The sequence below is a fragment of the Podarcis erhardii genome (genome assembly GCF_964252035.2).
Source record: "Podarcis erhardii genome assembly, chromosome: 2".
Taxonomy (NCBI): domain Eukaryota; kingdom Metazoa; phylum Chordata; class Lepidosauria; order Squamata; family Lacertidae; genus Podarcis; species Podarcis erhardii.
In genome coordinates this window covers 29062058-29087542 of record NC_138498.1, presented here as the reverse complement: position 1 = coordinate 29087542, position 25485 = coordinate 29062058, and the positions used below count along the sequence as shown (strand labels likewise).

At 46.8% G+C, this 25485-nt stretch overlaps 1 protein-coding gene across 1 annotated transcript; it reads left to right on the top strand.

Moving 5' to 3' along the window:
- The first annotated feature begins 2371 nt into the window (after positions 1 to 2371).
- Positions 2372 to 25241, top strand: FSCN2 (fascin actin-bundling protein 2, retinal). Its single transcript, XM_081849783.1, has 5 exons — positions 2372 to 4990; positions 18297 to 18453; positions 19907 to 20028; positions 21530 to 21697; positions 23528 to 25241. Exons 1-5 carry the CDS (start codon positions 4171 to 4173, stop codon positions 23731 to 23733), a joined length of 1473 nt encoding a protein of 490 aa, XP_081705909.1. The 5' UTR covers positions 2372 to 4170; the 3' UTR covers positions 23734 to 25241.
- Positions 25242 to 25485: the final 244 nt, after the last annotated feature.

Here is a 25485-nt window from a genome sequence, read left to right as displayed (position 1 = left end):
AACTAACCATGCGCCCGAATACAATAAAACAATATCATCCTAAACAAACAAATGGAGGAAATGAAAACAACCAGAGCAGAATACAGAATAAAGGCATGTGCACACTGCATGATACATGCCCTCCAAGTGTCCCTATTTCCAGGGACAGTCCCGGAATTACAGAAGCTGTCCCGGTTTCTGATTTGATCCCGGAATGTCCCAGTTTTCCTTCTTCCTCCCTTTCATGTCTTGGAGAACAATTTAAAGTGTGTGTGTGTGTGTATGTGTAGGTACTGGTGAAAAATGGAGTCCTATTTATCCTGAAAATGCTTGCACGAAATGAAGGAAATGGTGAAGCTGGCATGCAAAGCCCTTCTTATAATTTTGAAGGTGCACCTCCTTTGGGAAAGTGTTCCACAAATGTTGAGTCCCCACAGAAAAGACCTGTTCTCATGTCGTCGTCCCCCCAACCTCCCTCAGAGGTAGAAGGGTCGGGGATGACTAATGCAGGGTCTGGGTTGGTTCACATGGAGATAATTTTTGTGTTTGTGGGAGATTTATTGGCTTGTTTCTGTTGTGCGTTTTGTGTTCTAATTTTGTATTTTCTATGTTGCAAACCGCCCTTCAAACTTCGGATGCAGGGCAGTATACAAATTTAATAAATAATAATAAAGAGAGGCACTTGTCAATCTGGACTGAAGCAGAGGGAAGTTCTGAGGCTCAGAGTGCCTTACTAAGTATGAAACATTATAAATACAACAGTTCAGAGGGGGAAAGGTGCTCTTTCTTGAATCAAAGGCTGTTCAGATTCCCTTGACCTTGTTGTACTCATTAGCTTAAAGGAAAGGGCTGTTATCACATAGGCTTGGGGGGGGGTGTTGAAATCCTTCTCATTTTTCATTGTTTTTTTTGACCCACTATCAAAACAAAACAAAACAAAACAAAACAAAACAAAACAAAACAAAACAAAACAAAACAAAACAAAACAAAACAAAACAAAACAAAACAAAACAGAGAGACATAACAGAACATGTGGCAGCTTTTTACATATTTTGACTTCGCTGGACGGGAGAGAAAGATATCCTATTAAGAGACGGAAACAGGCTGTGCTAGCGGAAATATCTGTGGTTTCCTTCAAGCAGAAGTGAAGGAACTCTCCACTCATCGAAAACAAAGGGCTTCCCAGCTACAGTGGGAGGTTGATTCTGTGGACACCAGGTTCACACGTGCAGGGCAAGCTTCCTGTTTGTTCCAGCACAAAAGGGAGAAATCAATACCCTTGCAGGCTACTGAAGACAATAACTGACTTCCTCTATCCAGCAGCCAGGAGGTGGAATGAAGACTCGGATTGTAAGACACTTCTAAGCTAGGATGGGTAGAGAGGAATAAGGCAAACTTGATGGAGGAGATGAGCAAATTAACAGGAATGTATTGGGCCTTATGGGAATGAAGAAGGTCTCCCCATGCCATCTCTAGCACTGATGTATCAGGTAGGGTTGAGACAAAATTTGGAGTCCCCTTTTAACAAATGTTTGACCAGTTTCCCATTCTGGTGAATTTTGGGGGGCAATTGACCAATGACAAAAATGTTTACCTCATGAGTTGCATTATATCTGCAGTCCCCAATAGTACGGTGAGTGCAGTCTGTTCTCCTAGGTTTCATGTGGGCAGGGCCATCTTACCCATAGGGGCTAGGGGTGTGGGGCACCCAGGCGCTGGGCTCTCAGGAGCGTCGGGCTGAGAGTCCGGGGCCCGAGAGTTGAGTCTGGGGAAGAGCCCGCCCGTTGGTTGGAGCACTGCAGTGGGCTCTTCTGCTCTGCACCGCAACTTTGGGAGCGACCGAGCCAGTGAGACGCTGAGGCGGCTGGCCGGTTACACCCTCCTGCGTGCCTGGGTCTGGGCAACTGGGAGGGGGGCACCGGGCAGATCTTTGCCCCCTGGTGCCGCATATGCTTAAGACAGCCCAGCATGTGGGGTTTTTTTTCTGACCTGCTTCCTCCCACCTTCACAAAGCCTCTGTAGCGAATTTCCCCCTTTCACCTTCTCTCTTCCCCGTGGCTAAGGAAAGTTGTCTTGGGCCTTACCCTACGTCACATGTGTACCTGATCAAACATTTCTTCAGCACATAATTTTTAACTAGGGATAGGGAACCTGTATTGGACGTTAACTACTGACTATGCTGGCTGGTGCTGATGGCAGCTGGAAGAGCCCCCATGCCAGGATGCAGTTCTTAGACTTCTCATTCAAACAAGGAACCTGTTAGGCTTCCCTTGGGCAAATCTCTCTTGCCGCAATGATGGAGGCGATGTCTGCAGCCTCCTTCATCTGCAGCGCCCCCGCACCATATCCACAACATTCTCAATAAGGGTAGCCAAATGTAAAAGCAGGCAGGACTTCTGCACCTTTAATAGCTATGTAATGCAATCTGCCCCTGCTAAAATCCCCTCTTCTACACAACTATTAAAGTTGCAGGTGCCCTGGCCACTTTTGCATCCAGACACCATGCCCCTCAATGTCACTTAAAGTCCCAGAGGCAGATTTTCAAGAGACTGCAGAGCGACGATGGAGTCGGGAAAGCCATCAACAGAAGGAAAGTCAGCGGATCCAAACAAGTTGTTCCTTGCACAGCGTGACTTGCATGTTTACTCAGACATATGTCCCACTGTGTTAAATGGGGCTCAGTGAACATAGGACAGCAGCCTTAGTTGGGGACACAGAGAGCAGTGGTGCATTTTGTGGGTCAGATTTATTCTGATCATTTGGGATCTCGCTGCTGCCTGTTTCATAAGAACCACTGGGCCTTCGCCATCTGCCGGCATGTTTTCCCCAACCCTATTTTTGCTAACTGTCAACTGTGGTATTGTCAACCCAACCCTCCCATATGTTAGCAACTCTCTCTCTCTGGCTAGATGGAAGGATCTTAAAAAGTATCTGTTCTGAAGTCATGGCAGCGGCGGGTGGTGGAGGAGAGCAGAGCAGGCCTTGCTGTTGTCTACAGAGGCAGCTAGGACAGCCAAGCTATTCTGGGTGGCTTTCACCTCTGTCATTCAACAACTTCTGCTTCAGCAGATTCCAACTTGCTGGGTCTAAATCCATCCCCATTCTTTCAAGTTGCATTTATCTGAGCTGCAGGCCCAGCCTCCCTTCTTCCCACCCTGGTTCGATTCTGAGCTAGGCCTCTCAGCTAGGCCGCCCCATCGGTTTCCTAGGGGGGCCAGGCCACTGTTATCCTTTTGACAGAGCTGTGGATTTGGGGTTACGGAACAGATGGAGGCAAAGGGGCCAAAGGAGGATGAAAGGTTTACACTAATAGAAATGCCCAGCTAATTGTTAAGGAGATTAGAGGCTGGGCCAGGCAGGCACTCTCGGCTTGGAGGTGACCTGCCGCATGGAATCAGAGAGCCCATGGTAACGTTAACCAAAGCGGCGCTAAGAAAAATAAATCCTCCACCAGGGAGAGGCGGCAGATTGAGTTGCCGCTTGAGCGTTTTGGCCTTAGCGGTGGGATAGAAAGGCGTTTGGGGTGGATCAAGCCTTAGAAGAAGGGAGACAACGCAAACAAGAGACACAGATACAGTGCAGAGCACTACAAGCGCAGAGAGCAGGCCGGAGCGGAAGAATAGGTCTCATCAAAAGGCCATTGTGTAGCCTGTCAAAGCCCCCCTCCCTTCTTTGTGGCTTCTGTAGAAGCCCCACTATTGGTTACAGGAGGCCGGCAGCTCATTGAAATCTTTGTAATCCTAGCTGCGCTAATTAAGCAAGGCTGCGGGTGCTTAAGCATGTACATTTTTTTCTGAGCATTCTCTCCTCTCCATCCGCACCCCACCCCCTCGCCACGCTGGAGAAGATGAGGAGGAGGAAGAGGTCAGTGTGAGCCACGCAGGAGGCAGCAGCACTGCCAGCAGGGGGGACGAGGCAGCCAAACGAGATTGGCTTTACGGGCAGAAGATTAAATGTAGGAAGAGCTGGTGCACACACACAGAGAGAGAGAAAGAGACTGGGAACTGGGGCAGGTGCACGTCATTGGGTCTTTGACTGAGGTGTAAGGTTCGTTTGCACTAATCCAGATCGCTCGGCTCGCTCGGCTGTGCCTATGTGAGCGTGCACGTTTCCGTACCTCCGACGAAGGACTGGGAAGACCTTAGGCGCCCACCCCAGTCCTTGGGACTATATCTGCTGTCCGGACAGAAGATGCCAACGAATGGGATCCACCAGCTTCTGAAGATCCAGTTTGGCTTGATTAACTCTGACAACAGGTACCTGACAGCAGAGAGCTTTGGCTACAAGGTCAACGCCTCGGCACCCAGCCTGAAAAGGAAGCAGATATGGACCCTGGAGCAGGACGGAGACAGCTCCGTGGTCTTCCTGAAGAGCCACCTAGGTAGGTACTTATCTGCCGACAAGGACGGCAAGGTCTCGTGTGAAGCCGAGAAGCCGGGAGGTGATGGGCGTTTTGTCATTGTCACCCAGTCGGATGGGCGTTGGGCGCTCCAGTCGGAACCCTACAAGCGTTTCTTTGGCGGTTCCGAAGACAGGTTGTCCTGCTTTGCCCAGACCATCACAGAAACGGAGCTCTGGGCTGTGCACTTGGCTATCCACCCCCAGGCCAACCTCTTGAGTGTGAGCAGGAGAAGGTATGCACACCTCAGCGCTCAGGAGGACGAGATCTCCACCGACAGCAACATCCCTTGGGGTGTGGACTCGCTCATCACCCTCACCTTCCAGAACAAGAAGTACTGCCTGAGAACCTGTGACAACCGCTACCTGCGCAACGATGGCACTCTGGTCAAGGAGCCTGACCCCCGCGCGGGCTACACCCTGGAATTCAAGGCGGGCAAGCTGGCCTTCAAGGATTGCGATGGGAAATACCTGGCGCCCATGGGACCTACTGGCACTCTAAAATCTGGCAGGAGCTCCAAGCCGGGCAAAGATGAACTCTTTGATCTGGAAGAGAGCCACCCGCAAGTAGTTTTCGTGGCCTCCAACGGCAGATATGTCTCCATCCGGCAAGGTAAATCCATTGCCTTTCTGCTTTGTGGGACTACGCATAGCCAGGGAATACTCCTCTCCCCTCCTAGCTCCATAGCCATAATATGGGTGACTTGTTTTTTCGTCCGCTTTGTACAATGGTAATATGCTTGTTCTTAGCCACAGGTGACTCACTGAATGCATATGGTGGGGGGAGTTGATGATGGTAGTTGCCACCATCAGTTTCCCGATGCTCCATTGCTTCAGGAGCTGCCTTCCTAATCCTCATGCTTGGATAGGGAAGGAAAGATGTGTCTCATGGCGTCTATTATGGTTCCTTGCTGGTCTTCATCAAGTCAATATCCGTTTCTAGTACAGGGCAGATGCGTTGTGCTCATTTGCACAGATAAGGATCTAGGAAGATGTTGTGGGGAAGAGATGAGTGCAGGGTCTGAAAGTCAAGGACAAGTGTAGTGGCGCCGGTGGAGAAGAGGAACGTCTGCTTTGCTCTGTATGTTTTGCTACTGCTTCTATGGCAGCGTGTCAGATTGGAAGTACTTCTAGTCCACATGATAATCAGTATGTCAGCAGGCATCCCTGCTGCTTAAGAAACAAGAACAGTTGCAGGCTCTGTCTTATATTCAAAGGATGGGGCACAGGGACAGATGCAGAACCCACTCTCCTGTGATTTTGCTAATACTGGCATGGTGGCTCCATAGATAAGCCAGTGGGTCTGGCAGCCCTTTAGCAAGAATGACACTCATGTGAATTTACAGGCCTTTGATTCTGTGCATGCACACCAGAGAGTGGCCCTGCTGGAATGGATTGAGATTTTTACAAGCTCTCTCCAGCAACAACTATTAATCTGAGTGGCGTGTGGACAGATGATGTGCTCGTTACATTTAACTTCCTTCAACACAATTAGGCAATGGCACTTGGATTCCATCATCTACTGCCGTCCTTGGTATTAAAAAATTATAATCAATTTTATAACCTTCTTCCTATCAGTCAGTGCAGCCAGGTCTCTTTCATTCTTCCTAGGTTGCTTTCAGTGCCGTCCATCAAACATCTGCCCAGTGTCCCTGAAGGGGCTGTTCACATGCACAGCTGTAGTTGCCCATTCCTACAATTCCCATGTCCTACCCCAGCATTTCTAGGAAATGCTCTTCAGTGAACCATTCTAGGCGACCCCCCCCCCGCCCAGAGATCAGTGGCACTCCGAAAGGCCTTATGGGTAAAGAACAAAAGGCAACTCCAACCTTACATCTTTCCCACATGGCTCCAGAACTGGCCCTTAAGGACCACATTTCAATCAGCCCCCAAACAAAAGAGCAGCAGCAATCCCCAACAAAGCTATGTCCCAAATGTCTGAAGGTGCTACAGAGTGATGGTTTCATGTTGAGAAAATATTCTTTCTCCAAGGTTTGTTTGTCCCCCCCTGTTCTGAAATTCTTTCCAGAGGGAGAAGGCTATTCCCCCATAACTAATTCTTCCCATGCATCTAAGAGAAAACTAACTGTGGTCTCCTGTTTATTTTCATTATTTATTGCATTTATATACCACCTTGATCTTCCAAGGATATTGAGGTGGTGTTCATGGTTCTCTTCCTCCCTCATTTCATCCTCTATGAGGTAGGTTAGGCTGAGAGACAGTGACTGGCCCAAGGTGACCCTATGAGTTTCATGGCTGAGTGGGGATTTCAACCCAGGTCTTCCAGGTCCTAGTCCACCACTCTAACCATTGCACCATGCTTTTTTCTTGACCTGTGGCACCTTTGGGTGATTATAGTGGCCACGGACTATAGCTTTTAACACAGGGAGGCAACCTTTCCAGGGTTGAGGGTCTTGTTCAATTAGGGCTGGAGGATGCCTATTGCAGGTGGCAGGTGAGGCCAATGCAAAAATTCTCTCTCCCTCCCTCGCCCTCTCCTTTATTCATCCACCATCCTTTCATTTTCTCTCTTCCCCCTCTACCACAGGTGTACACAAGCGCCCACGTCTCTTCCCTTTATCCATCCATTCTCTTCCTTCGTTTCCTCTCTCCTTCTTCAAGCGCCACCACAGGATTTGGAAGGCCACATGCAAACCTTGACACTACACCTAATGATAACCAAAGAATCACCCTCCCAACCCATTTGCCTAATTGCAACACCAACTGCCTGTTGAAAACAGAAAAGGCTGTGCCCTGTTTATGCTAACCCAGCTCCCGTGCCTCCAACAGGGTTCTCACACAAACTTAAGCAAGTCAAGCTTTCCTCATCACTATCTTCACGACAGGGAAAGTTTTACTGGCTTCGTGTACCAGGCTGTGAGCCAGTAAGAAGAGGGATAAAAAGATGGAAGACAAATGAATCAGGTGAAGCAAATCGATCTGGAGTAATCACACTCTGCTTCTGTACTCTGAAACTAGGGTTGTGTTCTTTTGAAGAAAAGCTGGTCCTGATCCTGTGCCTTCAAAGCAGCCTGGCAGGAAGAAATTAAATAGCTGAAACTTTTTTGTGACATGAAGACAAACTGATGGGCAGGTCTCCATCGGCTTCATTTCCGAAGCGCCGACGTTGTTTAGAATTCCCAGCCCACATGTTCATTTATTTCTATTTTTAAATTTATTTTCATTTAAAGGGTTTTAGGCTGCCTTGCAGGGCTATGTCCTCTCCAGGTGGCATGCAAATATATACCAGATAAAAAGGCAATTCAAATAAAATAACATATATAACGCAAATTTTGACCAGCACAATAGCAAACAACTAGCATTCAGTTACTATAAATTAACTAATCTTTAAAATAATACACGGCCCAACATAGAAAGAGTTAAAATCTCCAATAACAATCTCCAATAACTAACAGCCTAAAACCAACACTCTGAGAGAGCAGCTACCTTAATAAAATAATCTTAATTAAAAGCCAATCAGAACAGATGGTTCTTCAAATGTTTTTTCAAGGTTGGCCCTGACAGGGCCAGTTACAAATCCCTTGGAAGATAGTTCCGGTAAGCCACCACTGAAAAGGCCCTATATCTGGTGCACACCTGCTTATATACCATTCATTTAAAGCACACACCCCCAAGTATCCTGGGAACTGTAGTTTGTTAAGGGTGCTGGGAATTGTAGCTCAGCATAGGGCAAACTGTATTTCCCATTATTCTTTTTGTGTGTGTGCGTATGCTTTAAATGTATGGTGTGTACACAACCTATCTGATCTTTATTTGTGTAAAATATTTATATACTTCCTTATGGGGCCATCTCCAGGCAGTGTTGGCAGTCTGATCTTAAGGCCTAGACTGTTACATGGCCCTTCACATAACCGGGTCCTGGGCTATTTAAGACATAGGTTGCCAACATTTGGGGACCCTTTGGGCACATACATAGGCAAACGAGAGAAACCTGTTGTGGGCCTCACATACACACTGCAACTAAGCACATATTGCAGCCTAGCTTATGGGCTACAATATCCTGCTTCTTCCAAGTCTAATTTCAGCAGAGGGAGGGGAAACACCACGGAAGGTGTTTGTGAGTTCCATGTTTGCTTGTGGGCACCACGTTAGTGACCCCACCTGGTTTACGGCTCTAGAACTCAAAGCTAACATTTGGAATCTGGCCTGGAAATGCTCCGGCAAGCTGGCACAGTATTGGTATATAATATGGTCTAAATGTCTACCCTCAAAAGACACCCTGAATACCAGCAGAGGTTTCTGGGTTGTCTTCCAGGGCAGCACCCCATAGAACACACTGCAGTAGTCTAGCCTGGATGTTTGATGGAGGCAAGGTCTGTTTTCTCTAAATAAGAGTGCAGTAGGTAAAAACCAGCCACAGTCATTTGTGCTTCCATAGACAGCACCAAGCCCAGGCTGCACACTTGGTCTTTACTGGGGACTGCACAACACCCACCCCACCCCAACCACTTGTAGCCCCATGTCCGAATCGGCTTTCCTATCTACACAACAGCTTGTTTGGATTAACTCTGCATTAAAAGAGTGGGGAAACTGCACCTTTGGCCATTGTTTAATATACCCCTTTTGTCCTGTTTTACAAAAGTGTGTTTGAACTGTGTTAGGTGGGCAGCTAATCCACTGTATTCCTGCCCTTAGTTGCTTATCTGGCCTTCATTACTGTAATGCAGTATGGGCCTCTTCTCTCACAGTGATTAGCGTAATTATTTTCTTAGCTTCCCCGCGGAGTTACCAGATGTTTGCATGTTAATTCATTTAAATAAATGCAAATTTAAAATTCACATTGCCTGGCATTGATAATTAGCCTTTTTAATAATAATAATAATAATAATAATAATAATAATAATAATCATAATCAAAAATCCCCAACCAGAGGAAAAAAGACTGATTTAAGCATACTCACCCAGAAGCCACTCCTCTTGCCCCAGAGAAAAGTGATCGGATATGGACCCTTCTTCTTTTCAATGCTGTTTTTAAGAGTCCAAGCTCTGGGAGATGATTCTAGTCCATCAGTCTTCTGATGTTCTGCTGGCTATTAAATGCCCCAATTCAGAAGCAGGTTAAGGCTGTCAACTTTTGAACTGGCTCTTATAGGGGCCCCTTTAACAACAGTGATTGTCAGCTGTGACAATGGAGTGCAATTTGATTTTATATCTATATAAAGTACCTTTGTATTTTCTTCCGGTTACCTTTTTTGAATTTGGAATATGAGTGGGAAAATGTGGAGGGGATTAAGCACAGTGCAAATTTATTTATATCTACTCAGAGATATGCATTCTGTGGGACTTACTCACATGTAAGTGCTATGGGATTTCAAATATGGACCTAAATATGGAAAAAACAAGGAATAGGGGGCCTCTAGGGTGTCCAGATGCAAAAGAGAACAGTGCTTCTGTACCCTTTATTAACAGCTTAGCAGAAGAAGGAATTTTGCCTGGTCATCCAAGGGCCAAGAAACGTATGTCCTGAAATTTTTCATTTTCACTCTGTCCTGATATGAACTCCAAAACTATGACAAATACCACCCTCATTTTACATTTTTCTCTGTGTGGAATCATGAGGGTCATGAGGACAGGAACTTTAATTTAAAATCAAATAGAAACCCATATTCTGAAAAGGGAACTGTACTAGAAATTTAAAACTTGCATTGTGTGGTAAGACTCTAGATACCTCAAAGGCTCAAAGGTGGCTGTTTCTGGAAAAACAACAACATGTTGCGCTCTCCCTTTTCTTTCTTTGGGCATTGTGGAGGCAAATATTCAGGAGATTGCTTTGTTTCTGAGGTAAAGGAGGGGATTCGGTGTGTATTGCATGTTTTTCCTCAACTTTAAAATTTGGGTAAATACGTTTTGCCAGCAAAAAGGTTGCAGTCGTGTGTGTTTCAATCCTTAATGAATTAAATGATCCGAAGAAGACACCAGTGGTCAGTGGTCATCAACTGGAGAAAAATTGCTTTATTTAAAGCTTAAGAAGGAAGATCTTCAGCTTCTACAACAGCCAACGAGCGCTTTTGAAATGAACTGTACATGTATTTGCATGTTGTATGAAAATCAGATGATGCAGTCTGATTTCCTCAAGATGACCCACTTCATTGTATTCTTCCTCAGCTAGCTTAGGAGTCATGCGATGGGCAAACAAACCCTAGCGGTACATAAACCAACCAGATGGGAGCTGAGTGAGTAACAGGTGGCAACAGGAAATGCCACACTGCCAAAGGGCTTGTGTCCGTTACCATAGCAACCTGGCCTATGCCAATTTCTGGGGGAAAGAGGAGCTACCCAGTCTCCCATGAACGAAAAGTCCCAAAGATCACTGTATAACTTGATCTTCCGGTCAAGCTTGAAAGGCCATTCCGTCCGTAACCCAACGAAAGAAGGGGAAGGGGGAAATCCAAGTCCTGTGAGGGAAGGGAACTTTTTTACTTTGTGGCCCAAAATGTCATACATCAAACTGCAAAAATAGGGCTTATCGCTCTGCAGAAATTAATAAGGTTCTTTCCCACCTGTTATCTTGAGGGAGGGGGAAATTTCACTGTAAGCTGTTAGTCAGGAAGTTGTCGTTTCCAACCTCTCCTCAGTAATGAATTTACCACTAGGCTCTATGTTCTTTGGCAAGCCGCTCTTTCTAAGCCTCAGCTACTCATCTGCAATATGGACATAACACCCCTGCGGACACGCCTTAGCTTTGAAGGGTGGTTGCGAAGTGTTGAGAAGGATCTGAGATAACGTGTGTGGAGAAGCTGAAACAAGTGAATGCCCCCAATCAATCAATCCCACCATGATCATCAAAAGAAACTTTATTATTTCCCCTCCTCCCTAGGTCATTTAATAGGCTGTTTACAGTACAGTATAGCCATGCTTTCTTGAACCAATCGTCCTTTCCACTTTAGCCTAAAAATGTCTTCTGGTTCATGGGTGTGTGTGAACACAGATGTAGCTGACCCTACGTAGAAGTTGCTGTGGCGTGTATTCCTCTTAAAACTGAACGTGCACAGTTGTATATAAAGCAATGGGCCTCACCAGACCATCTGCTTATGGCGAAACAAAAGTAGAGCATACTTGTTATGCATTCATAGCATGGAACCCAAGTGGCTTTTGCTTTTCTTCAACTCCTAAAATGCAGCTTTTTGTCTCTGGGAAAGCAGTCGTCTTCCTATGGCCAACGTGCCCACTTCTAATCTTGCATGCTTTCCACGGTGTGTCTTCTTGCGTGTCCTAGGCCACATTCGCTGCCACACTATGTGTCAATGAGCACTAGTTTAGACAGCTTTACAAAGAGGATTAGGCAAATGCATGTAAGGCAGTTCTAAAAATAGCAGAGAGTATTGTGGACCTTAAAAAAACGAACGCATTTATTGTGGCATAAGCTTTCAGGAGCCACAGACCATTTCATCAGATGCATGAAGTATCACCCTGCATTGGTAAACATGGTAGGGGTGATGGGGAATGTAGAGTTGTGAGGTCAGAGAGAGATGAGAGACAAAAGGAACAGAAAGTGACCTGAAAGCAAAATTGATATAGTAAGCTGCAGCAGTGTCTGTGTCGGTTCTGCCCCACCAAAGTGGCTGCCACTGATACTAGTTGGTGTGGACTGTCTGGGGAGTGAGAAACAAGTGGCAGGGGTTATTTTCTTCATAGTCTACTTGCAGGCTTCCTAGAAGCATCTGACTGGCCACTGTGGGTAACGAAAGGTCGGACCAGGTAGTCTCTTGCATTGATCAAGCAGATATCCTCTTGCAGATACCTTTTGAATAGGGACCGTGACGTTGCTGGTGATGAGTGAGGCCAATTCTTCTCTGCTGTTTTGTGACTTTTTTTTAATTCATTGGCAACTCCCCTAGTAGGCTGCTGCAGCATTCAACTCTTCTTCAGCATATTGGTGTTTCATTTTTAGTCCATTGTCACCGTCAGTGACCTCTTATTTCAGAAACTCTAATATGTTCAATTAAAAACAAAACAAAACTCCTATACTTGCAAAACCAACATATGGGTCCTTGTTGTAGTGGCTAACCTCCATAGATTATATGGAGGGGGTTGGGTTTATTGTTGTGTTGTGTCCCCATTTCAGAAGCTTTGCCGCTCATATGAGTAGGCCAATTACAAGAGCAGCTACTTACGGGGATTAATCAACTGCACTTTGGTCTGCACTGGCTCTTCAACTTGAATGATTTGAAGCTACCCACAGGATGTGCTTGCGAATTCCTAAATGGTTCCCTCTGTATCTCTTTAATCCCAGCCTCCGATCCCCTTTGCCCCAGTCCCCCCCCGCCAGCTGTTCCAACCAGCCACTTCATCTCTTTGAATAGGATTATCCCACATTTAAGTTCAGTCATAACCTGTCTTATGCTGATGAAACCCAGCAATGTTTATCACTACCCTCCGGCGGGAAGAGCTTGGATGTGGCTGACAGGCCCAGAAGCTAGTCTCTTCTGCTAGGGTTAATATTATATTGTCAAACTATTACAATCTCATCCCACTTGGCCCTATAGATACTAGCCACAGCCTTCCCTCTGCATTTTTGCCAGGTCTGGTCATACCCATTGGGATGGTGGGATGCCAGAGATATCAGTATGTTGGCAAGAGAGTTGCTTTGCTGGCAATGAGCAACAGCCAACACAGAGGCTCACAGACCTCCTTTGCCTGTTCCAAGCCACTTAGGAGCTGGTGACATTGGCTGGCAAGTTATTAATAGGGGGCTTGTGTGTCAGCCAGATGGAAACAACAGCAATCAGATTAATGAGGATAATTAAAGTGATTGTTGGAGGATTTGCTAGCAACGCAGGAGTGTGAGAAGGGGGTGCCTATGGCTCAGTGAGGTGGGCATAATTTTAGCAGGGATCGTTAGTGCCCCTTCAGCTTGGAGGGTTAGCCATCTTCCTTGTCAATTGTAACCTGTTTGACAAGAGTTTGTGTGGAGATTCTGATGAATACCTTCCCTCCAGGTATATGGTTCCTTGCACTGAGGAATCTAATCAAAAGTAGTTTGCCTGGAGGGGTCCACCACACCAGCCTTCCCCAATATGGAACCCTCCCAGATGTTGTTGGACTACAACTCCCATCATCCCTGACCATTGGCCGCGCTGGCTGGTGATTATGGAAGATGTACTCCCAAGCATTTGGAGAGCATCAGGATGGAGAAAGCTATACAGTGGACTTGACCATGGCTGGTGCTTATGGGATGCATCGAGAAAATGTAGCTTGCCCCACTAAGGTTGGCTGTGGAGTCTGTTGGTAAATGAAACCCTGCAGACAAAGGCAGCACAATGCGAAGCAGCAAAACTGACTCAGGCAGAGGATTCCAAGGAAGATGTTATGACCAGCCCAATATGTTTTTCTGCCTGTGGCAAAGGATGAGTGCTACCCCCTTCTGTGTACGAAAGCTGATTGTGTGTAAAAGCTGAATAGGCGGGCATTTGAATCCTGCTTCAACTCAGGGGCAGAGGCCTCTACTGCACTTGAAAGCAGCAAGCTAGTCTAGGGGATACTCACTGGGTATGCCACATGGCACACAGTTTTGCTCCCTCAGCATTTGATGTCTGAGGCGGCCACCTCAAGAGTGCCTTATGGTGAGGCTGGCCCTGGGAAGTCCCATCTTCCTGTCTCTATGTGAGTGACATTCGTTTTAAAAAGTGATAAGATTGTGGATCCCACAATCACCACATACGTACAAGTTACCTTTGACTCTCTGTGTGTCATATCAGTAGACACACACACACAATGAGTAATCATGACTTTTCCCTTCCCCAAGGCAACACTCCCAAGGCAATCAGGAGAAAGTACAATTGTCAAACTGTGAGGTTTTCAAACTGTGATCCATGGACCACTGGTGGTCTGTAAGCTCCATTTAGGTGGTCCACAGAAAAGGGTTTACAGACTCTCCAAATGTCCCTGTTTTCCAAGGACATCCCCAATTTAGAGAAGCCGTCCCAGTTTCTGATTTGATCCCAGAATGTCCCACTTTTCCTTAGGATGTCCCTATTTTCATTGGAGAAATGTTGGGGAGTATGGAGTTATCCAACCCTCATGCCATCTGAAGGCAATCCTGTATAGGGATATTTTTTATGTTTAATGTTTTATTATGTTTTTATATATGTTGGTAGCTGCCCAGAGTTACTGGGGCAACCCAGTAGGATGTATGGGGTATAAATAGTAAATTTATCATTATGGAATGAGATATCTCTATTTTCATCGGAGAAATGTTGGAGAGTATAGGTTTATGCATGGTCCTTCACATGATTTAGTTATTTTTACTAATGACAGAGTTTTTTCACCAGGGTCAGATTGTCAAGCAGGTAAACAAGGCTTTTGCTGAGGGCCCATGATTTTCATAACAGGGACTAACACAGTCTATTTCTTTTTTTCTAAAAATGAACAAATTAAAAGAGTTATTCCTCAGTGGCCTAACTTGCAGCCTGAGATTTTCATAATAAGGTGCTGGTTTTGATTATGATACTGGTGCTGAATGAAAAAAGTTATTAAAATACAAGTTATGTGCTTTGATCTGTGTGTGGGGGGGATATTTAGTATCCCACCAAAATTCCTAGGAATTTGGAAGGAGAGAGAGAGAGAGGAGTGAACCACTGGTCAGCTGTGTGTGCTCCTGAGGAGCCGGTTATGGTGGATCATACAATCCACTTGAAAAGACCTGTGTTGCAGAGGTAAGAGCTGATTAAATGCCAGGCAAGGGAGAAGACTTACCCATGTGGCTTCTCATTTAAACCAGTTTAGCCTTACCTGTATTGTATACTTTTACCATGCCAGGAGGATCCCTAACCCTGGTGAGTGCTGAGCCGTCATGCTAACGTTGCAAGTGTGGTGGCTGAAGGGGCTGGTGGAAAGAAAACCAGGGTTGGATGAACCATTAGGTTCATAACACTTTTGTCCCTCATATATATATATATATTTAGGCTGCTATTTCCCCGGCTCTGCATGGAACTCACTGGGTGACCTTGGGCCAGTATCTGTATCTTAGAAGCATAGTGTCTGGTGGGGTGAAGCCACAACAATAACTAGCCAGCAGTAGCATCAGCTCTGCATACTGAGAAGGTGAGGTCAGGAACCAGGCAAGGCTTGGACTGTGTGGTTGCATCGGCAGACCCAATCCAGCATTGTTGCTGGTGCATATGCATAGCCCTGGCCTTAGTTCTCCTGCTGTTAACATTATCTTCCTTACAGTGTCATTTCTGTGAGGAAATCAATGTATGTATGCCATCTTTGGAGAAATGACATCATCTATCCTTTTGCTACAGACAAAGCCAGGGTGTGTGGAAATGTTTGATTTATCGTTGAAGATTCCACCACCCCTTTGATTTGAATAAATTTGTTAATGTTAGCTCATTGGTTTGTCAGCTTTATGGCAATTTATTTACTTCAGAGATTGTGGTACGTGCTGCTTAGTTCTTTCCCTCTGATTTCCTTAGGCTCCTCATACGTTTAAAACAATAGGCACAGGGGATACTAAAGAGATAAGTTCCTCTTACTTGCCTCTTGTTGGAATCATAAATTACGTCACAAATCTGGTAGGAGGACAAAACCAGTCCTGGGTGAAGCAGCTGACAGCAAAGCATAGCGCTCGCATTAGGCCTTTTTTTTTTTTTTTTGACAAAGATCACAGACCTGCAAAATCTCTGGTCCCAGGATGAAATTGCCTCCTGGAAATAATCAGTGCAGGTTGAGGAATGGCCCAACATCCCAGCCAGCCTGACTGTGGCGCTATAGCCAGATGAACAAGGACTTAAAAGAAAGAAAGAAAGAACAGGTCAAGAATAGGCTTGCAGAGTATGTGAATGTACATTGCATGCATAGGAAAGCTGAAACCGATTCAGGAGTCTCTTGATGTTTCGGCTTTTACTTTGAAGCAGCTATGGAAGCTATGGTTTTGATCAGAGCATTGGGGAATTTTCCCACTACAGTACTGCTGTTCTGGGGGGAAAAATATAATTGGAGCTTCCCAACTGGAGCTTTAAAACAATTGCAGATCACATTTAGTTTCAGAGAGGGGGAGGGGGAAGAGTAATTCATGAGGTGGGGGCGGGGAGGAAGGTTGCAAGAGAGAGATTGAGAGATCTTAATCAATCGCCTGCAGTCACTCTTTGGTGATCTGACTGCCAGCAGTGAGCTTCATGGGGAATTGACTAAGCAAGTTCTGTGAATCACACACCTATGGCTAATAAATCAAAAAAATTAGGCAGTTCGTAGGGAGGCTGCATTTGAGGTGGTATAGACAAGGCTCAGGCCCGAGCTGGATAGAGCTGACCAGGGAATAGTGGAGTGTTTTCTTGGGTGGTTTCCTGCCCATGCTTGCCAACAAAATGTTAAGAACTAGATAATGACATGTCCAATTGGTTTCTAGCCAATCAGGAGACAAATCCAAGTGCCAACTATGACAATCAAATCAGTGAGAGGCACTTGAAAACTACAAACCTGTCTTCTATTTGGCGTTGTCCAGTAGACAGAACCAGGGACCTGCAACAAAGTACGGCGGCGTGGAGTGTGCCTGTTCAGTGTTCCAGCCAGCCATACCCTTTCCGTTCCATCCTCTCCCAGTTTTCAATTTCCCCACCCCTAAACAAACACTCAGCATTCTATGCCAACTGAGCACTCTCAGCCCTGATTAGATTCTTTGAGGTTCTTTCCCTCCCCTCCTTAATTTGTATTTCTGCAAACTTCGGGATTCCTCAAGCCTATTACCGATTCCTTCCTCTTATGAATTTTGGCTGCATAAGCACCGTCACTTGGAGAATGAATTTGCTATTAGCATATAGGATATTGGACCTGGATTAAAGTTTAGCTTTTGCGGTGGACTTAACCTAGTGGCTTAGAGAAAATAATTACAGTATATCTCTACTGCAGATCCCCATCACAATGGAATGAAAGTGAGTCACACACATCTCAGGGCTTTTGTGAGGGTGAATGAGATAAAGCCCTGCTATCTGTGTAGTGCCCTAAGCCTTATGGAATGCTAGCAAGGATGTGATGACCAACAGCAGCACCACAAGGCAGCAAAGTTGGGGGCCCCAAACTAAACATGACACCATTCAAGCAGCAATTGTGTGAATGTTTCCCCCCACCTCTATATAGGGGTGCCAACTTGAATAAAATATTGGGGGGTGGGCCCAGGTAAGTCCTGCTCCTCATAATCAATTACATGATGCGGTGCACACACACCATTGAATGGCAGTGCCCATCAACTTGAGGGGCTGGCCTCCTCAAGTATTTTATTGGGGCGGGGGCCCAAAGCCTCCTTGGCCCCTAGGAGACGGCTCCTATGTATAAGGCCCTCAATCTCAAAAGTGACTCTGGTGGGAGGGATAGGGATTTAACCTATTGCCCATTGCTGTGGTCTTGATCTGGATCAACCACCCACACCTATTTACTTGGGTTTTTGTTTTTAATTCATGTAATTGCTATTTTTGTGAACAGAGTCACATTTAGCGTGACCCTTAAGGCGAAAATATTGGAAGAGTGTTGTTGTTTTTCTGTTGTTCGTATTCTCAGATTTTACTGTTGGTTGTAACTCACATTTTATGGGGCTGTCCATAATTAATGAACCATATATTTACTTTTTCTTTCCTCCCCCCACCCCCAATAATTAGTTACACCTTCTCCATCTCTCTTTTGTGAGTCTGAAGCCTGAACGCCTTCAACTAGATGGTTCAGTTTGGTTAGAGTGTGGTATTGATAACACCAAGATTGCAGGTTTGATCCCCGTATGGGACAGCAACATATTGCAGGGGGTTGGACTGTATGATCCTCAGGGTCCCTTCCAACTTTACAATTCTATGATTCTAAGATGGACCTCTGCTTGAACCCTTCTCACAGGTTTTCGTATCTGGTCTCATGCCTGACAGTGGAGCACGATGGATCTAAACAATATGAAAATATGTCCTTTCTTCCTACTAGGTGTTAACGTCTCGGCCAATCAGGATGAAGAGACACACCACGAAACCTTCCAGATACAGATTGATAAAGAAACCAAGAAGTGCATCTTCCATTCCAACACGGGCAACTACTGGACCTTGGTGTCGCATGGGGGAATTCAGGCCACGGCCACAGAAGTGTGAGTTAGGTTATGTCCTCATGTCACTAATGGGGCCCTAGAGCATTTGGGGCCTTGGAAGTCTGATGGCAGTTTTGGCTAGACATAGCAGAAGGAGAGCCAGGGCATGGAGAGAACAGATGCAAGATTTAGAACAGGGCTTCTGGGAAGGAGTGATGGGTGCATAAGCACATAGAAGACCTCTCCTGAGTCAGATCAGGGGCTATCTGTTCCTGCAGGCCATTTTTCACAGCAGCAAGCCAGTGGCTCTGGTTTGCCCCCAAGCAGGACTTCAGGCAAATACAGTTGCCTAAACAAATGTCCATCAACACTTCCTTTTGTGTGTCTGGAAAGGAAAAGCATGGTTTGGGCACAGCATTGCAGACATACAAGAATTTGCACATATGTTTGAGAATCAGGGACCTGGAAGTGAACAGCATAGCCATTCAGAGAAGGCAGGATAATCCAGGATAATGTTCAGTACGGCACCAACGTTGATACCAACTGGGAAGGCAGCAGAGCAGCATCTCCCAAGGGTAGCTAGCGAGTCTCAGGCAAAAGTGTGCATACAAAACCAGGCTAAATTAGGATGTTTGCAAGCTTTTTCCAGACCTGGGACCCACTGTCAGCTCAAACACGGAGTTTGGGACTCACTGCTGAATTTTTTGAAACATACTTATAAGAAACAAATAATACTGCAAAATAGGAAACATAGCTCACTACTAAATTTTTGATAGTACATCTCTACAGCGGTTGTGACCCATCTTAGGTTGGCTGCGCAAGCCACTAGTCAGTGGGACCCAACTCACCAGTTGAAGAACTAGATGGTCACAGACAAGGCAGGCGTCCTCAGCCCTGGTGCACTTGCCCAGGGTAATTTGCTGTGTGTCCTCTATTCCTATAGCAGCCCCTTTAGCGACAGAAGTGGAATGTAAGAGAGAGAGGGAGGACTGCCATTGTCAGTAACTTCAAGCAGTTAGGGGAACCTAGGAAGCTGCTTTGCACTGAGCTAGACTATTGGTCCATCTAGCTCAGAATTATCTGCAGATTCTAAACTTCGGGTGGACAGACTTGTGGGATCTGTTTTGGTCTTTATTAGAACCCTGAGATTCACCAGGCAGTCACACACTGCGAATGATGGAGCAGGGTGCCTCTCAGCGTATTCGTAGCTTAGGAATTACCAGAACCAGGCTTACAAGTTCTTCCAGTCAAGGAACCACTCCCCATTTCCCCCCAGGTATTCCTTCCCGCCCCCCGCCAGCAACCTAATGGGGGAGAGTGGCAATTTGTTGCACCTGCTACACAATGTGGTGTCCTGTGCACAAAACCCTGTTGATTTCAGCAAGACCTACGCCCATGCAAGTGTGTGTAGGGCTGCACTCTCTGTATGTTAAATACACAATAGGGAAGAAAGAGCAAAATGATCATTCATTATCTGACCAGTGCTCCCCCCCCCCTTGCTTTGTTCCCGCAGATCTGCTAGCACCATGTTTGATATGGAGTGGCGTGGACGCCGGGTAGCCCTCAAAGCTCGCAATGGCAAATATATCTGCACCAAGAAGAATGGACAACTGGCAGCTGTCAGTGATGCAGTGGGTAAGTCTTACAATGGGATGCCATTGCCTCAATTACGGGGGCCTAAACCTGATAAAGGGACGCAGGTGGCGCTGTGGTGTAAACCACTGAGCCTTGGGCTTGCCGATCAGAAGGTTGGCTTTTCGAATTCCCACGACAGGGTGAGCTCCCATTGTTCGGTCCCTGCTCCTGCCAAGCTAGCAGTTCGAAAGCATGTCAAAGTGCAAGTAGATAAATAGGTACCATTCTGGCAGGAAGGTAAATGGCGTTTCTGTGCGCTGCTCTGGTTTCGCCAGAAGCGGCTTAGTCATGCTGGTTACATGACCCAGAAAAACTGTCTGCGGACAAACATCAGCTCCCTCAGCCAGTAAAGCAAGATGAGCGCCACAACCCTAGAGTCGTTCGCAACTGGACTTAACTGTCAGAGGTCCTTTAACCTTTAAAAGTGATAAACCAAGGACCACAGTCTGTGTGTTGTCAATAAAGCTGCTCATCTTCCGCTGTTTGCTGCAGCTTCCTTATTGAGAATGGTGGCTGGAAGAGGTAGGCGAGCCAAAACCATGCTCGATGGGCATCAGGAGAGTATCTAAATCTGTGTTATATGGAAACTGGAACATTGTGGGGCAAGATCACAATGAATGAGCTAATGGAATATATTACAAGTATAGCTGAGGCTTTGTGGCTGGGACAGTCAGAAGCTGAGAGCGGAGAAAAGGCTGCGCAGATATTGAGCAGTTTCAGAGGAGGCTATATTGAGAACAAACAAAATGAAGAGTTTGCAGGGCAGTTGGGAGGAAGTCCCTTTTGCTAGAGCACAGGCCAACCAAGATTGAAACTGGAAGTTACTTGACTGGAAGTGGGGAGGGAGCAGCAGTAGGCCAACTAAGATGGTCCTATCCTAAGCAACTGTAAGGTCCTCAGGCACACCTTGCAAGTCAGGTGGGTATAGCTAGATGTCAAAAAAAGACCACCAAAGTCCTACTGAAAGTGACACAGCTGTCAGTGCAGCTTAAAGCTGAATGGCTTCCAAGTGCACCTGAGATGAGCCCAATAGTAGGAAGGCCACTCCGGTCGGACTCTGGCTTCAGCTGCAGATGCCAATTCAGTATGCCAAAGCAGGAGGAGAGCACTAAGGTGATGCCAGAGCAGTTTCAAAATAACACGTAATCAATGACATAGTTTGTCCAGGATTCTTCCGCATTTGCAACTCTTAGGATCAATAATGGCAAGGAGCTTGCAGAAGTAGGATGAAGCCCAGTTGTAACCTCAGAGACTTAACTGGAAGGGGGAATTGAAAGCGGACTGATCCTGCTTACAGAACTCCTACTGAAAAGCAAAAATCTTAGCTGGAGATCTGCAAATTCAGGCTACTGAAAGCACATATGTGGCTGGGAGAGCAATCCTGGACTCACTCGGGCTGAAGTTTGATGCAAATGTATTCACAAATGCACGTTTTGGATCCCTAGCTCATCACAGTCACATTAGCTTCCGAACTCACTGACCTACAGTTATCTGACTACAGGGGAGGATGAGGAATTTGTTCTCAAGCTGATCAACCGGCCCATCCTGGTCCTTCGCGGGGCTCATGGCTTCGTGTGCTACCACCGCAACTCCAACTTGCTAGACGCCAACCGTTCCGTCTATGATGTCTTCCAGATCATCTTCAACGACGGCGCTTACCAGATCAAAGGTAACTAACTAACTGGCTGCAAACTGGGAGCTGGGGAGGGAGCTCATCACACAGTGAAAGAATTTTGGACCATATGTCGGAGGGATGCTACGAGAACATTTGTTTCCCAGCTGTGAATGCAGCCCCTCCAACTTCCACCTAAAATCCTGGAGAGCTTCTGCTGGCTAATGTAGACAATAATGAGGTAGGTGGACCCAACGGCCTATCTCTGTATAAGGCAAGTTCCTATGTTCCAACTGACTGCAAAGTCAGATCCCCCCATGCACTACCACAGTAAGCTATTTGTGCAAAGCAGTTCCTACCATTTGGAGAACTTGAACCTCACCATTAGAACCCATTGCCATTGCCATCCTATAACAAACTCTGGGTGTGAGGCCAGAAAAGTATCATCAGGCGGGGGGGGGGAACCCCAAGGTTTGCAGGAGTACCCAAATAAATATGTATTTATGCGGGTGTAGGGGGTGAAAAACAGCCCAGTGAGGATTGGGCAGTGGTGCTGTTTAAGCAATAGACTGCTAGGCAAAAGTCTGGGGATTTTGCTGGTCATTGATGACAAGCAGCCACACTCTAGAAAGTGTGCACTCTAGAAGCTGCAGCTGCAGTGTTTCCTTAACAGTAAAATTCCCCTGAGTGCAAGAAGAGTGGTAGCAAGCCCAGCCACTCAGATGCCATGACTGGGGAGGGCACCAGAACAGCAAATGGGTGGGCCCTCAGAATTTATGTTTTTCCCTAAAGTGCCTAGAACAGTCTCAAAATTAATAAAAGCGCTTATGGCCTTTTATCATGCTGTGATTCGGGATTGTAGACACATGGGGAGCCTCACAAGTAGTTGGCAATGTGGGACTGCTTCCATGTGGACCTGGGGGGTGGCCACATTTGCAACGGGAAGAGCCCCACTGTTACAGATCCAAGGGCCAAGGACCCTGCTTTTTCGCTGTATTTGCTTGGACTTCCCCTGCAGCCCAGCTTGGCTTGCTTTGCTCTGCACCAGGTAGCATGATATGGTTCGGCCAGTTCTTTGCTGTGGTCTCAGTCATGTGTGCGTGTGTGTGTGGATGACTGGACCAGTTATGGCTCAGCAGCTCTTTTAAGGAACCTGTGGCCAAGGGATGATGGGCATTGGGAGCCCAGATACATCAGCAAGGCCACATGTTCCACATCCCTGTTCTATCCTTCCTTTCCTAGAACTTCAGATTTGTCCCCCAAACGGATCACTACCTGCCACAAACTTCAATCCCATGCACCTTTAAGAGAAGGAGGGAGGTGGTGGTGCCTCTATGTGCTCAATTACATGCAAGCTTTTAACCTTTAAAGCCCTATACGGCCTAGGACCCTCGTACCTACGGGACCACCTCTCCTGGTATGTCCCACGGAGAACCTTACGGTCTTCAAACAAAAACATCTTGGAGGTCCTGGGCCACAGAGAGGTTAGGCTGGCCTCAACCAGACCCGGGGCTTTTTCGGCTGTGGCCCCAATCTAGTGGAATGCTCTGTCACAAGAGACTAGGGCCCTGCGGGACTTGACATCTTTCTGCAGGGCCCGCAAGACAGAGCTGTTCCGCCTGGCCTTTGGCCAGGGCACAGCCTGACCCCCTCCTTTGGCAATCTTCACAGAACTCTAGCTCAATGGTTGCCATTAATCTGATTTGAACTGATTTTATAATGAAATAATTTTAGAATGTTGTATCATTTTACTGTTGTTAGCTGCTCTGAGCCCGGCTTCGGCTGGGAAGGGCGGGATATAAATAAATTATTATTATTATTATTATTATTATTATTATTATTATTATTATTATCTCCCACTGACACCTGCTCCTTTGATGCTCCTAGGCCTCGGTGGCAAGTTCTGGTATGTGGCCACCAATGGCACCGTCTGCAGCGACGGCGAGATGTCGGAGGATTTCTACTTTGAGTTCCGTGAGTGCAGCCGGGTGGCCATCAAAGGGAAGAACGGCAAATACCTCCGCGGAGACCAAGCCGGGACCCTGCGCGCCGATGCCGACACCCTGCCCCGGGCCACCCTCTGGGAGTACTGACGCTGTGCCACTTGCTGAGTAGCACCATAGATGCTCTAGCTTCCGCCACGGTAGCCGAGCCAGCTCAGAGCGGACACAGAGGTGGGGTATTTGGCGGGGAGGGGAAAGTTGAGTGTTCCCACCTGGACTCCAGAGGCATGGTAATATACCCCCATCTTCCTCCGTGGAAAAGGACCTTGCTGGGAAGGAGGGGTGGGGACCTGTTGCCCTGTTTCCCATAGTCTTAATCTGTCTAACCTTAGAAGCAGCACCCTAATGCACAGCTCCCGGGAGGGTGCGACACTGATGTACCCAGGATTAAAGCGATAGAGGCTACGTTTCAGAACCAGCGCAACATTGCCTGTGGCTGTCTTCCCTTTCCCATGCTCCGCACCTGAAACAGAAGACGACAAGTTGCAGGTTTCAGGGGGCCTTGTGAAATGTGGGAAGCTCCAACTTTGCGTGCTCTGCTCGCTGTAGCTTAGCGTGAAGGATTCACGGGCAAAAGGGGCAAAAGGAAAGGGTTAGTTGGATATGCTCACAGGGCACAATCCCCATCTTTGGTGAAGTAATGGAAGTTGGAAGCCCTTTTCTCCCCGCTCCCTCTAAATTAGGAGAGCAGTAGAAGATAGAAAGCAGCGGCCTTCGTACTCAGCCAGAATCATTGGTACATCTAGTTCAATACTGTCCACGCTGACTGGTAGAATGCTGCAAGGTTTCAGGCAATGGAAATTCCCAGCGTTACATGCAGATGCCGAGGACTGAACCTGGGCCCTTCTACATACCAAGCAGGTGCCCTTCAAGAAGAGGAAACCTTCTCCCCTAATCCTTTCTCTGCTCTGTCCAATGGATGACCGGCAGCTCCTCAGATCCCCCTCTCCCCAATTTTCTCTTCCCTTTTTAGCAAGAGCTCTAGTTCTAATACTCTCTTCACCTACAACTCTGGAACAAAAACAGTATCCTGAGGGGTTTTTTTGGGGGGGGGGAGGAGTGGCTGTGGGCCCCAGCGGCTGCATGTGCGGAAATGGAAGCTGAGTGCCGTTTAGAAGTCAAGGCAGTCAGGAGGGTCTTGGCAGGGCTGGAACATCTTCCATGGGGTGGTCTAGCCACAGACAATGGGCCGTTTTGGGTAACATTCCAAGAGGAGGGGGAAGACAGAGCTGGTCTCCAAAGGATGCAAAGATCTGGAGGAAGAGGAACTGTAGTTAGACTAGCAGAGGTCTTTGTATGATAGCTGAGAATCCCAGGCCCGGGAACACAAGACCCTTAATCTCATGGTTGTGGGTTCAAACCCCATGTTGGGCAAAAGATTCCCGAATTGCATTGTGTTGGACTAGATGACAATTGTGGTCCCTTCCAATTCTGTGATATGATAAAGTCTACGGTATGACCACCCCTCTAAGTCATTTGCGCAAGTCCTAAGCTACGCGTGGTCTCCAAAAACGCCTCCGTTGTCCTGCTGCTCTGTTCAAGGGCCTCCCCCTCTTGCACATGCTGCACACCTTCCACAAATAACCTAAAGAGGAAGGAAGCTGCCTCTATATAGAGCTTCCTGTTCCGACAGCTGCATATGGCGGCTGGCTAGGAGCTCCTTTCCATAGACAACTTCCCTCATCGCCACCTGATACACAGCGAAATGCCAGGAAAGGAGGCCCTGCTTGAGGAGGACAATGGGGTCGAACAAGTAAAAGGCCTGTGAAAATCTTGCTGGAAAGGATTTTCTTAAAAAGTTCACTCAACCCCCCTCCCACTTCTGCCCATTTTCAAAATCTA

Coding starts and splice junctions, on each gene's coding strand:
- FSCN2 (XM_081849783.1), top strand. CDS start 4,171: ATGCCAACGAATGGGATCCACCAGCTTCTGAAGATCCAGTTTGGCTTG. Junction 4,991..18,296: donor ATATGTCTCCATCCGGCAAG/GTAAATCCATTG, acceptor TCTTCCTACTAG/GTGTTAACGTCTCGGCCAAT. Junction 21,698..23,527: donor CGGCGCTTACCAGATCAAAG/GTAACTAACTAA, acceptor TGATGCTCCTAG/GCCTCGGTGGCAAGTTCTGG.